The 13,509-nt window shown below is 47.8% G+C and overlaps 1 protein-coding gene across 2 annotated transcripts in view; it reads left to right on the top strand.

Annotated features, from left to right (window-relative positions):
* LOC138266435 (tRNA (32-2'-O)-methyltransferase regulator THADA-like) overlaps positions 1 to 10,945 on the top strand; it is a 166,040-nt gene extending 155,095 nt beyond the window's left edge. For both annotated transcript variants that reach the window (XM_069215199.1, XM_069215200.1), the window contains exons 30-31: positions 5,088 to 5,293; positions 7,370 to 10,945. In XM_069215199.1, coding sequence (XP_069071300.1) covers positions 5,088 to 5,293; positions 7,370 to 7,647 — 484 coding nt within the window. In that variant the 3' untranslated portion in view covers positions 7,648 to 10,945. The remainder of the gene's footprint in view (positions 1 to 5,087; positions 5,294 to 7,369) is intronic.
* Positions 10,946 to 13,509: the final 2,564 nt, after the last annotated feature.

Here is a 13,509-nt window from a genome sequence, read left to right on the forward strand (position 1 = left end):
AAAAAGAAGTCACCGAGCCCGATGGAAAACAGCGAGCCTCGCATGTTTTCTGTACTTGGTCGCTGCGCTCGAGGAGGGCTAGCCACCGGAAAAGGCATGACTTATGCTTGCCTTCGACTAATGAAAGCAAGCAGATTTTATTAGGCAAGCCCACAAACCAATAAAAAACACTGACGTGAAGTTGACAGGGCTCCGAGCCCTTTTCTAAATACAAAAGGGTCTCGCGGCGATACGCATGCGCGAGCGCATGCAACGCAGGCTCGACCCTAAAAAGGGAAAATGAAGATAAAGGAACTTGTAAAATGTTATCAGATTGCCAGAGGGAGCCTGGGTGTGAAGCAAAAATAGAGTTCAGCCTTGATGAATGTCCACATTTTCTCTTTGACTCCGAAAACAGTACTAGTGAGTTGGAGCAGGACTGAGGAGAGCCAGGATCCGATGGCGTAAAGCAAGGGTGTAGTGTCTGTGAGTTATGAATGATGGAACCCTTTTGGCTCCTGATGAACTCCGTAGAACTGTGACATTAGTGTTGAAGCATGGTGAAGTGAAGGCGGGTTTAGAATGATGAGTTTGCGGTTAAACAAATGGGTAAAGATGGGTAATACGTAGCTCTTTGTGTGGCATAGTCATTGGTGGGTACACTGGCTGGGGAAGACACCAAAGAGGAGAGCACATCGGAATTAGGAGTTGACAAAGTTTTCATCTCGCGAGTGAGGTTTCACGCGGTTGCCGGTTGTTGGCCTTCCCATACAGTTTCAAGCTTTTTCTCTGTCTGCACAAGGGGGTTGTTTCTCTAGAGGATGTTGTCTGGTGTTGAAAATCGATATTGTTTTCTTGTTGAGTGCTGTGGAACAGTGTTGTGCTGGTAATTTGTGAGCATCATCTATGCATGTGCCCATCTTGCGTAGTTTTTCTTTAAGTGACTTAACATTTGTAATTCAAGAAGGACCTCAAGACCTGGCTCTGCAACTGAACTGCAGCATCCACCTCCCCTAGCACCATCAGACCCTAGCAGGTGATTAGCTGCGCTTTACAAGTACACTGATTGATTGACTTGAACGCGAAGTCAAATATTCATGCAAAGCATCATAGGTGCTGTGAAACTGCATTGCTTTGGTAGCTCACAAGCATTCTGTATGAGAGTATCTACCTTGCACAGGTTTGAGTTCTTTGACCTTCATGAGGTACAGGTGTGTTAAATTTGACTCTTTGGCAGAAGCAGGTTCCGCTGCCTTCGAGCTGGATTTGCACTATAGAAGTCTCATGTACTTACATATATACATACATGAAACCTTGTTGCACCAGTAACCTGTGAGTGCTTTGTATGCAATCACGTACCTAGCATACCTTTTCTTAATGAGTCACTCAACCTTCATGAGGAAGAGGTACGTTAAAATAAACTTGTGTACTGAAGTGTTGCAAGATCCGGGGTATTCCCACAGAGGGCCAACTTGTGACCTCAACATATTTTTTTTGCAAACAACTCCGAAAAAATATGCAAAGTCCACGAGAGGAAAACTTTGTGAGTGCTGGAAACTGATCCCTGAGCTTTTCAGCCATGCAGAAAGGGTAGTTACCTCTTTAGAATGAGATCCACGTAAAGACATCTGCCTAGGGTGACCAAATTTTGAGAACCAAAAACCAGGACAAGACAGAAATAAAAGTAGGACTAAAGGTTTTTGCGTACCCTTGTGAATATGTATGGCTTGTAAACGTATGTGCACATATCTTCACCTCTGCTGGGAGCATGCAGCCAAACTCCTCCTGTGCTGCCTGACAAAATAAATGGATTAATTTTTTTCTGTCTTCTGAGGAGCCCATGTAAGGAGAGCATACCTTACAATCAGTTGCGGCTCGCAACGGTCAAAAGGGGCAGGGAGGGGGTAACAACAAACAATAAATATTTATTTTTTTAAACGTACCTGATGCGCCACCACCTCCTCCATGCCACTCCTCGATCCTTGTCACAGCAGGCACAGGCTCCCAGCCTGCCAATCCTAAACCTGCCTTCATGCTGCTGGCCGCTCGAAAGCAGCGTTAGGACTGGCTGGAGCGTCCTGGCTTGGTGATCCGTGGCAGAGTGGGAGCCTCTACCTGCTGTCTCCAACCCGGCAACACAGGGCCAGGTTGGAGAGAGCACAGTGCGCACATGTTTGGCCGGCCAAACACACATGCGCACTGAGGGGAGTGCTGTGCACTTCCCCTCCGTCCCTGTCATTGCCTGTGGCCCTGCCCCTGAAAAATAAAACCATAATAAACATAGTTTATTATGTTTTTATTTTTCGGTTTGCAGCTGCTGCTGCTGGCTTGGGGGACGGTCAGTACGAGGCTCCTCCGCCATAGTGAAGAAGCCGCTTCTGCTTACAATTACCTGACCTTTGTCGTCAAAACCGGGACATTTATTTAAAATGAAGGTATGACACCGGGATTGTCCGGAGAAAATCGGGACGACTGCCCACCCGACATCTGCCACGCTCACACTGTTCCCAAAATCAGTGATTGTCGTGAAAGGTTTCCACTGCTCTCCTGCCAAGTAACATGCAGTTTCAGCATCTTATCACTAGATGGCAGTGCATTCCACGCAATAATGTCCACGTGTTCACACTGGTACCCAAATACCAGGTTTGTGAGTTTGGCTGGCTATGCACACCTAGATGTGGCTTGAGAAATGATTTAGGAGTTTCAAATGTTTCCCTCTTCACCTTTTCCAACTTAAAGAAAAAAAAACTTTTCAATATTTACGAACCTCAATTCAGTTTGCATATTTCTGCTAAAAGGTGGTTTGCAGAAGAAAACATCAGCCAAAAATATTTTAGCGAGAGAATAGTCTGGGAAAAGGGTTTTAATAATACATTCTCTTGCTTATTGTGGGGGGTAGTAAAGGGTGAATCTTATGCAAGTGAAGCTGAGTTACTGTGTAAAGTGCATTTTCTTTCACAGCTGTGTCCAGATTTGAGTGAGAAACTTGAACCTAGTTTCATTATTCTCTAAGGGGATTAAGCCTTCTTACCCAACCGATCACTGGCGTTATTGTCAGAGCGGACGAATCTCTTATGGAGGGTGAAGCACAAAGACTTTCCTGACTCGCACTAGTCCATTGGCACTGGAGCATTGGTTCCAGGCTTGCCCTAGTCCATTGGCACTGGTGCATTGGTTCCAGGCTCGCTCTGGTCCATTGGTCTGGAGCATTGGTTCCTGGCTCGCCCTAGTCCATTGGCACTGGTGCATTGGTTCCAGGCTCGCTCTGGTCCATTGGTCTGGAGCATTGGTTCCAGGCTCGCTCTGGTCCATTGGCACTGGAGCATTGGTTCCTGGCTCGCCCTAGTCCATTGGCACTGGCGCATTGGTTCCTGGCTCGCTCTGGTCCATTGGCACTGGAGCATTGGTTCCTGGTTCGCCCTGGTCCATTGGCACTGGAGCATTGGTTCCAGGCTTGCCCTAGTCCATTGGCACTGGAGCATTGGTTCCTGGCTCGCCCTAGTCCATTGGTCTGGAGCATTGGTTTCAGGCTTGCCCTAGTCCATTGGCACTGGAGCGTTGGTTCCAGGCTCGCCCTAGTCCATTGGCACTGGAGCATTGGTTCCAGGCTCGGCCTGGTCCATTGGCACTGGAGCGTTGGTTCCTGGCTCGCCGTGGTCCATTGGCACTGGAGCATTGGTTCCAGGCTTGCCCTAGTCCATTGGCACTGGAGCATTGGTTCCAGGCTTGCCCTGGTCCATTGGCACTGGAGCATTGGTTCCAGGCTTGCCCTAGTCCATTGGCACTGGAGCATTGGTTCCTGGCTCGCCCTAGTCCATTGGTCTGGAGCATTGGTTTCAGGCTTGCCCTAGTCCATTGGCACTGGAGCGTTGGTTCCAGGCTCGCCCTAGTCCATTGGCACTGGAGCATTGGTTCCAGGCTCGGCCTGGTCCATTGGCACTGGAGCGTTGGTTCCTGGCTCGCCGTGGTCCATTGGCACTGGAGCATTGGTTCCAGGCTTGCCCTAGTCCATTGGCACTGGAGCATTGGTTCCAGGCTTGCCCTGGTCTATTGGCACTGGAGCATTGGTTCCAGGCTTGCCCTAGTCCATTGGCACTGGAGCATTGGTTCCTGGCTCACTCTAGTCCATTGGCACTGGAGCATTGGTTCCTGGGTCGCCCTAGACCATTGGCACTGGAGCAATTAGTGCCAGTTGTAAAATTGGTCCTTGGTAGTGACCCTAATGCCCAGGGGGTGCAACGGACATGTGGTCCCAGTTTTTACGCCCCTGGGCACTTGGGTATTGCAGAAGGGGCCACAGACGCTTGTCCGGCCCCTTCTGTAATACAAATAGCACTGGCGGGCATGCAGTGCCAGCGCAATCTCAACAGGGCATTGCCTCATTTGCATGGGGACATGATCCCATGCAAACGAAGGAATCTCTTTACCTCTGCGCCCGCATCTATGTAAAGGTAGGTAAAGAGAACATGTTTTATGGCAGGACAGGAGGACAGGGTCTCAGTAGTGTTCGAGTCTTCTCCTTCTGACAGGAAACAGAGAGTCCTTTCCATTATATCATAGACTTGGGCGCAGAGGCAAAGAAGCTGGTAGCGTGGGCACTGAAAGTGCGTCGCAAAAAAGGTGGCGACTGTGAGTGCACCCCCTGATGGCACCCTCAGGAGGCGGTAAGGGGGCCAGACAGCCACTCGCTGCTCCCGCCTGCATGGGGATCTCTGATCCCTCCTAAAAGTGCCGGCGGGTTGCCACATGCGCAGTGAAACATGGAGCGGCTCCAGCAGCCAGTCTGTATTTCTTTTTAATGCGCTGCCCTGAGGGCAGTTCATTCTTTATAATAGGACACACTTTCCCTGTTTGCGCACGGCGCACCTACTTAATGTTACGCTGTGGCGCAAACGGGAAAAGTGCGCCCTATCTGTAATAGCCCCCTGGTGGTCTCAACGCCAGTCGCAGGAGTAGGGTTTGCTCTTGCACACATTTCATGCACTGAATGGGTGCATCTCCTGTGCCCCAGACATGCAGTGGCCACTCACAGGGCTTTGTTCATGTGCTTCCCCGGCCTGCACCACCGCCCCGGCCTCTCGTTCATCCTATGCTCTTCTTCCTTCCAGGACGGCCAGCCTCTACGAGCAGGACGAGCCCAACGTGTACTCGGAGCCAGCAGCCTTCTCCCATCTTCTGCTCCCCTACCTCCTCCGGCTGATGGGGAAGATGGTATCGTCTGCCCCGCACTGCTGCCGCATAGCATGCTGGGTAAGAGAGTCTGAGAGCCAGATTCTTAGTGGCCTGGAGTTTTGCCAACAGTGGTGGAGCCAAGGTAAGGAGCCTGTAGGATTGTTCGCTGGCTGTGCTGCTTCATGATTGATTGTTGCTTAAAGAAAGGGGCAGGTTCAGCAGTTTTGCTTCTTTCCTAAGAGACAGAGGAAGGGAATTCTAAAGTGTGGCTGCCACAACAGAGAAGGCTCTGTCTCAGAGTGGAGAGTGTTTGAACAAGGAACTCACAGCGCCCTAGATGTCCTTGCCTTACAGAATGAGAAATGCCCACATTGGAGACACGTTTAGTCTCCTTAGTCTGTTTTGTAAACAGGACATAGCGATTAAACTTTACTCTCTGAGTCTCAGGTAACCAAGTGTTGCTGCTCCTGTTAAGAATCTGCTTGACTGCAGCATCCTGAACCAATTGCAGCCTTTACTACCTTTTAACGTTGGACCTAAATAGACCGCGCTGCAGTAGTCCAGCCTGGCAGATCTAAAACCATTCAGTGTTTGCATTTTTCTTAGACTAAATAGATAAGAATTCTCTCCAGGCCCCTCGAGGGAGAAACATATTTTTACCCCTGTCTTAAGTTGATGCTCCATGTGGAGTTTTGAATCTGACAACACCTGACTTGCCGCAGACTACTTCAGGAGTGGATGTGTTCAGTGCTTTAAATGGAAAAATAGAAGTGCAGGTACTCTCTATCAGAGTACCTGCTTGTTTCTGAGAAGTGCCGGTACTCTCCAATTAAAAGTATTACGTTTTTCTTGACATATGCCGGTACTCTCCCTCTCAAAATAAAAAAGTGCCGGTACTCAGTACCGGAGAGTACCGGCCCATTTAAAGCACTGGATGTGTTTGAATTGGAGGGAATTAAAAATCTATGTGGGATGAGAAGAGCTGGTGCCGATTTGAAGGATAAAGGTGAGGCGGTTAGATTTGTTGGTGGCTAGAGGACATATGTCTACATCGAGAGGGACCAGTGTGGCCCCTGGTACATGCCTGGGCAGGCTGGGCATCGAAGTGTGAGTGACCAGTGAGCAGTGTTGGTCTCTGAAGTACACAAGGATGAGAGGGAGCAGTGTAGCTGAGGGTTTGGAACCAAGAAGGGCGGGATGAGAAGAGGTGGTGGTGGAGGTCAGGGAATGAAATGTGGGATGAGTGCAGGTCAGGGAATAAAATGTGGGATGAGGGAGCAGGTTGGGGGCTGGCAGATAGACAGGTGGCACAAGTGTTCTATTTGGAAGTTCAAAGACAACAGTGCAGAAAAAGGGGTCAGTTTCAGGGAATTTTTACAGCATAGGAGTGGGGGATGACCAGGTTTGTGGAGGTGTTGTTGTTGGTGGTGGAGGTGTTGTTGTTGGTGGTGGAGGTGGTGGTGGAGGTGGAGGTGGTGGTGGTGGTGGTGGAGGTGGAGGTGGAGGTGGTGGTAGTGTTGGTGGTGTTGGTGGTGGAGTTGGCAGACAGAATTGTAGAACGAGAATGTTACCTTTTGAGGGATATAAATGTGGGAGAATAGAGTACGCGTCGCATGACTAGAGGGGCCAGTGTTGGGTATTTGGAGATGGAAATGTAAAAAGTCAGGCTCTTTGGACCAGTGGGTTGAGTGATTAGACGATAGCAGTCAGCATTTGCAGTGCTGAAGAGAGACAGATTTATGGTGCGAGGAAGCAGATGGCTAGATGGGAATGCAGGTGGGTAAGATGAGTTGCATACTAGGATGAGAGGCGTCGGATGTGCACTGGGTGATGTCAGGGTGAGAGGAAGGGTGGCTGTTTGCTTTGGAAATATGTGGCAACAGAGGTCAGTAACTATGGAGCTCAGTAGTGCGGGCAACAAGGATTGATGGATGTCCTTGGGAGATAATAGTTTGGAAAGAATGGCCCATTACATCTCACACCCATCACAGCACAGAGAGCCAGATATTGGCAGTGTGGCGGGGATCACAGGTTAGGAGTAGAGCTCCATGGAGTGGGCCCTGCCAGGATGGGGCAAGAGGTTGGTGGTCTCGTGCATGCGATGAAGGGTATTTTAGTACAGCTCGAAGCTGATAGCCCAAACTGTTGTACCTCTTTACAGCATATTAGTCACAGTGAGCATTTGGTCCTAACACCATCTTGTATTTTCTTTTGGCAGATGCTGCTGTTGGTCCATGCTTTATTAAGGTGCTGGGCTCCCCAAAGGTACACACTGCCCTGGCAGCGCTGCTGGCAAAGGCTGAGCTCCTGGTACATGCCTTGGTAGCACTTAATGATGCCAAGGCCATGAGCGGCGCCTACACCTCTCAGGAGATCGCACGGAAGCTGGACACGGTGCAGGGGCTCCTGGCGCAGAACGGAATGACCTCACGTTACAAGGTTAATGTAATGGACAGACCTGCTCATCTGCTGGGCAGGGCTCCCACTGATAAATGATTCCCACCCAAGAGATGTTCAAATAGTCATCAAGCTTCAAGTTAAAGTTTCTTCAACGTGTGGTGAAACAGATGGTAAGGAAATGTTGGGGTCTCAGCTACGTGACATTGAAGGGAGCTTCAAGACCACAGGAAGGGAGTAACCAGGGGAATGTTGGACCTATCAAGCTCCAAAATAGGAAGAAAGCACCAACAATGGGAACTTCGGAGTTAAGTCCAAGTGCCATGGAAAGGAACATTAAGATCATAGAAAAGTGCAGACAGAACATCTGAGCCACGGCTAAGTGCCAGTGAAGAGAACGTTAGGGCTATAGAAAATATGAGCAAAGGGAACACTGGACCATGGCCAGCAGCCATCAGATGGACCGTGGAGAGAAAGACCACTGCCAACAAATAATACATTTCTGACGTAGCTGTTATGCAACTTATAGATTATGTCCTAGGGCCGTAGAGATGAACCTTTGGTCCTCGACTTGGCACTATTGAAAAGAAGATAGACCAGCACCATGAGAACCTAGAGCAGCTCCAGTGAAAAGTACATTTGGAGCCACAGGCATTGAATGAACTTGAAGATCATTAAATAGACTCAAGGAATGGCACATTAGAGCCTTGTCCAAGCACCATTGAATAGAGCAGGGACTCAGAAAAACTGAGGATGTACGGACCATGGGCTATTAGTGCAATGAATTTATAGATTTGTTATAGAGCAGTATTTTCATATGGGCAGCATCACTGCATCTAATCCGTATGCAGAAGGGATTCACATTTAAGTTTTAACTCTAAAATGTCTATTTTTGCACCATTGAAGTTGGGCAGTGTGAACCGTAGCGACATCCGGTAGAGGATGCCGATGGGACTGGAGAACAAGTTTTTGGATTGCTTTCAACTGGTGCAGTTGGTTTGGGGCAGGGCGGTCCAATCCCAGGATGCACTCGCTCTGAACATGAGGCTTAGGGGGTGTATGGGTGTTGTCGGTAGTACTGGGGATGTGGCTGCGCTGTGTCGGTTACAGCAGAGCTGGGTTACATCATTGCTTAGATATAAGGCTGTGTTTATGTGGCTGTCTTTGTGAATCCCGTCTGTGCTGAGACCAGATGCCATTGAGTCCTAGAACTGAGTCACGCACCATTGAAGAGAGTGTGCTGGAGTCAAGTGTCATTGAATAGAATGAAAGGGCAAGATGCCCAATGACTATTGTAATGTGTCTCAGCCATGTGTGCAATGTGGTACAATCGTGTTCTACAGATCGAACTCGTTTTTCTCAGGTTTTACTATGTAATGGACATTCAGCACCACTGTAAGTTCCACCAAAATGCACCGACATAAGGTCCATGGCCAAGTATCGTCGAAGTGGACATCAAAACCTAGATCAGACATTAGTAAAGTGAATAGAAGGGCCATTATCAAAGAGAACACCAGCAATGGACCATGCATTAACAAAAATAATAGCATGCCCATGATCAAGCATTATCTAGTGGGATGTTGGGCTTTTACAAAGTGTCGTTGAAGGGACCAACTTAGCGTTGTCGGAGGAAGGCGCCATTGCCAGGCATCATCGTATGGGAACAGCAGGGCCATGTCAGAGCATCCTTGCAGGGAATATTGAGGGCCATAACCAAGCATCATAACATTAATACCGCTGCAATGTTGTCATTAAGGAGATTTGACAATGCAATCGTAGCGGTAAATGTTCGCACCCCTCAGTTTATATTGATCTGTCAGCAGCATAGCATTGAGATAAATAACCCGATGCAGAGATTTGTGGGCTCCCAGGTTTAGATCCTGACTATGGTGACCCAGAATGTCATCCTCCAGGGGTCGATAAAAGGAGCAGCAGTGAGTTGATAACAATATTACCTTTTTAGCACAGCGCTGCACGATTCGGTCCAAGCACGTTATTAAAAAAGTTATCAGCACACTACTAAGGAATCCAATTGTGTTTACCAGAAGAGAAATCAGTCTTAAACAGCAATCAGTCTTGAAACAAGTCTGTGTTTAGTAGGTTAGCATAGATGTTTGTCACCAGCCTACCGGTCGCAACAGTCTCTTTCATTAAATGAGGGAAGGATCGACAAGACAATCAAATACTGCAGCGAAAAATCTCCATCAAACTTTAAAAAAAAAAAAACATTATTTCAAAATGACATACATTTTTTAAAACTTATGTTTCTCTGAAAAATGAGTCTGTTTTAGTTGTGTCTGCCAGTCTGTAAAATTGTCATCCTCTGCAGACAGGTTCCTCTTGTAACCAGTTCATTTATCCGTGGTGAGCTGGCGCCAGTGGGTGAAGCTGGGTCAAGTGCCAGTGTGTTGGTGATGGGTAGTGGTCTGGGTGCCCCTGTTGGCCACCCTCCCTCAAGCGGGTTAATCCCAGGAATCGCTGCTGTCAGACCAGATCAGGCCCCCAGCCAACTAGTAGGGCTTCCCTTTGTGATCCTGCGCCAAGGCTAAGCCGGGTTCAAGGGGGGCGGCTGACACAATCCTTTTTTTCCCATGCGGCTTTTCACGGTCAACAAAGTTTTGCGCTGACCCAGAGGAATACCAAAGAGGTTGGCGCGATGAGGGACGAATGGTGCCCCTTTGGAGTACAGTTCCTCGATGACGCCGTGTCGCAGGGAAACCACTTTTCCAGTCCGTGACTTTCCTTTCACAAAGAGCTTTCAGATCTGTTAGTCACACACATTCACATGCACTGAATGAAGACAGCAGCTCCCAGAATGCACTGATTTGGTAGATGAACTTTGGATGGGGAGGCGAGGTTTCCGGGGTGATATGGGTCCATCTGCTCATCCTTCTCCAGAGGTATAGGGCTGAATGTAGGCCTGAGGCTGAACTCCTCGCGCTACTGTGGGGCATCTGATGATGTAGTGAAGAACTATGGGTGATGGAAAGACCTCCCAACCCCCCACACATTTAACTGCGAGTTAGAAGTATAGAACACTTTCTTCGATCCAGCCTAGAGCTTCTTTTAAACCAAACATCGACGTTACGTTTGCATTTACTTGCGTATTTCAATTTTAGTTTGTGATTTGATTGGCTTGCCCTTTTACGTCATGTGATGTGTATTTATCAATTTTTGGTAGAGGATAATTTGTACCAGTGTATGACCTGGCGGGTCAGTACCATGCCATACTTTAAGGTTATCCATATAAGATACATTTGTATACAATGTATATATAATGGCGCTCGTTTACAAGGTTAATGGTTATCTTGAAAATCTGCTATGGATCCATCCCTACCTGAACAAGGTTTGACACCCATGCTTTACAAAGAATAGTAAACATCTGGATATGTCATAATGTGCTTATCAATATAAGATATATACTGTGGATAACAGGGGGAAAACATCAATACATTGTAGTACACAGATCAGTGAAACCTTCAATTATCACTGAATCACAATTAATCCTCATGGTTCAGTGTATTCCGCAATCCTGGATTCATCCTACTGCAACACGATCATCTATAAAGAACTCTGACCCCAACGAATCATAAATTGTTCAAAACTTTGTTTATATATTAGCAATTACAACAATTCATAACCCCCATAATCGCATGTGGTCCTTTGTGTCATACTTCCTGAATGTATTTCCAGTGCAGGGGGATATGTCCACAGTCTAGTCCTTAATCCTTCCTCATGTTTCTTTGATTGATCAGCTGGTGATCCACCCTCTTCCAGCCAGTGATCCACCAGAAGGTAGTCCCATCAGTAGAGGAGCAAGGGGTAAAATGTCCTCTGAAATCTCCTACGAGCTAGTTTAATCTAAAGCCATTTTTACTTATTCGGACTACTGAAGAAGATTGATGCATTTCGGCTAATATCCTTTAAAGGCCTCCTCAGGACTGAGGAAGTTAAGGAACCACATTTCTGCAAAAGTAATTAGCAACCCCTTGGCATAAGACCAAATCTTTTCATTACATGAGCTACAGTCAATATGTGCTCAGAGCCCAAACCTTAGGTAGGCACCTCTCAGTGTGAAGACATCTGTGCTGTATAAAATGTTTCAGGTTTGAAGATGAACACATAATGTAAGCCATTCGTGGAGCAAAACCTGGGGTACCCAAAGAAGGACTCCCCAAGAGTGCCTCGTCTGTCTCAGGAGGGTAAGGCGGGGCTAGTGCAAAGGCCCAGTCACCATCAAACCGGAAGGAACAGGAACCGAACCACCGGTGGTTACGTGATAATAGACCGTCCCCTTGATAAGTGCAGTAACCTGCTCTGTTTAAAACCTCTCACGCACAATACTACTTCCGTAGTCCACATCTGGCCCTTCTGTGGGCCTTCCAATATGTTGCAATCCACACAGATGTGCACCGGGAGAGCCTCGCAGGCCGAACCCGGCCGCAGGTAGGCGGTGCCGAGTAGCCCACAACAAACCCAAGTACATACAATTGCAGCCACTCGTCTGAATCAAAGATCACCCGTGGCACTACACAAGGGAAGACGTCTGCTTTACCTCAGGTCAGGCTCCAGAAACCCCCCAAAGTTCCGAACGAATGCACAGAGGGGCGGACAGAGCCAAGCAGATCAAAACTGCTAATAAATGACCTGATCAAACACCCTTGCCGATAAAAGGCTCCAAATCTGCAACGAGCCAAAAACTACATGCGAGAGATACATTGCACCCCCTCATCCACATCGAGTGCCCGCGCTTTACCTGGAGTCTAGCTTCAGACCCCTCCCGCAGAACTCTGCAGAGGAGGAAAGGACCCTGGGACCCAGACACTACCGCTAGAGAGGCGCGCACCTCGCCGGCTCTTGTCAAAGCATCCAAGACGCCATTGCATGGCCGCCCGATAGATGCGGCACAGGTTTACCGCACTGCGAGTGGTGGATGTGTGGAAACAGACTAGAATTTATTAAAGATCCACCTCTACCCTCGGCCGGCTAACATAATATATTTGCAATAACAATACCTTACAATATACTCGGGGCCACTGGAATTTTGCGTTTGTGCTGCCGCAGCGATTTTCGCGTAATTACAGATTTGACGCAGTTGCCACATAATACGCAATCTGCTGCATAATCTGCAGATTTTACTAAAAAAAATAGTTTCTAGCGTTAACGGTTCAAAAGTTACTAAAAATGCGGCGACATTTCTTGCTGCGTCGTGGGAGGCCCTTTGCATAGCTGGACTGGTCACCTTCCTGTTGCTTACTGTTAGATTTTGGTGTTAAACTGGTACAAATGAAGTTCAACCAATGGCTAGACGGTCTTACAAAGCCTAAAAATGATGAAATAATGAACGAATACTATTACAAATTGTGCTGCATTATGCCGCATAATTTGCCTTTGCTTGCCACATAATTTACAGAACCCTACCGCATAATTCCAGTGGCCCTGAATATACTCAGTGAGCACTACCCATTCATCAATTATTCAAGGAGAACACACTGTAATCATTCTATTTCATCAAGAACAGATGCGCGGCTTGCCACAGCGAGGTAAGTCACGTGGTTTTGCTTTGCCAATGGCAGCCATCTTAACAAGCATTTGCAATGCACTAGGGTCTTGCATTTGTCCGAGTTACAGCCATTACCAGTTGTAAACTCCCAACTGGATTTTTCCTGCGTTATAAGAAAAAACAGCACGATCGCGCTGCTACAGTTCACTCGTAATAATACCTATAACTGGCAAAAGTGCAATTAACTGTGTAACATGGTCGATAGTATGCAAAGCGCTCGACTTCTGCCAAGTGAGATCGAGCTGCGAAAATAGAGAAAAAGTAGTCCACAAACCTGACGGGAAACAGCGAGTCTCGCATGTTTTCTGTACATGGTCGCTGCGCTCGAGGGTGGCTAACCACCGGAAAAGGCATGACATATGCGTGCCTTCCACTAATCAAAGCAAGCAGATTCTAAC

The sequence above is a fragment of the Pleurodeles waltl genome, chromosome 11, assembly GCF_031143425.1.
Source record: "Pleurodeles waltl isolate 20211129_DDA chromosome 11, aPleWal1.hap1.20221129, whole genome shotgun sequence".
Classification (NCBI taxonomy): Eukaryota; Metazoa; Chordata; class Amphibia; order Caudata; family Salamandridae; genus Pleurodeles; species Pleurodeles waltl.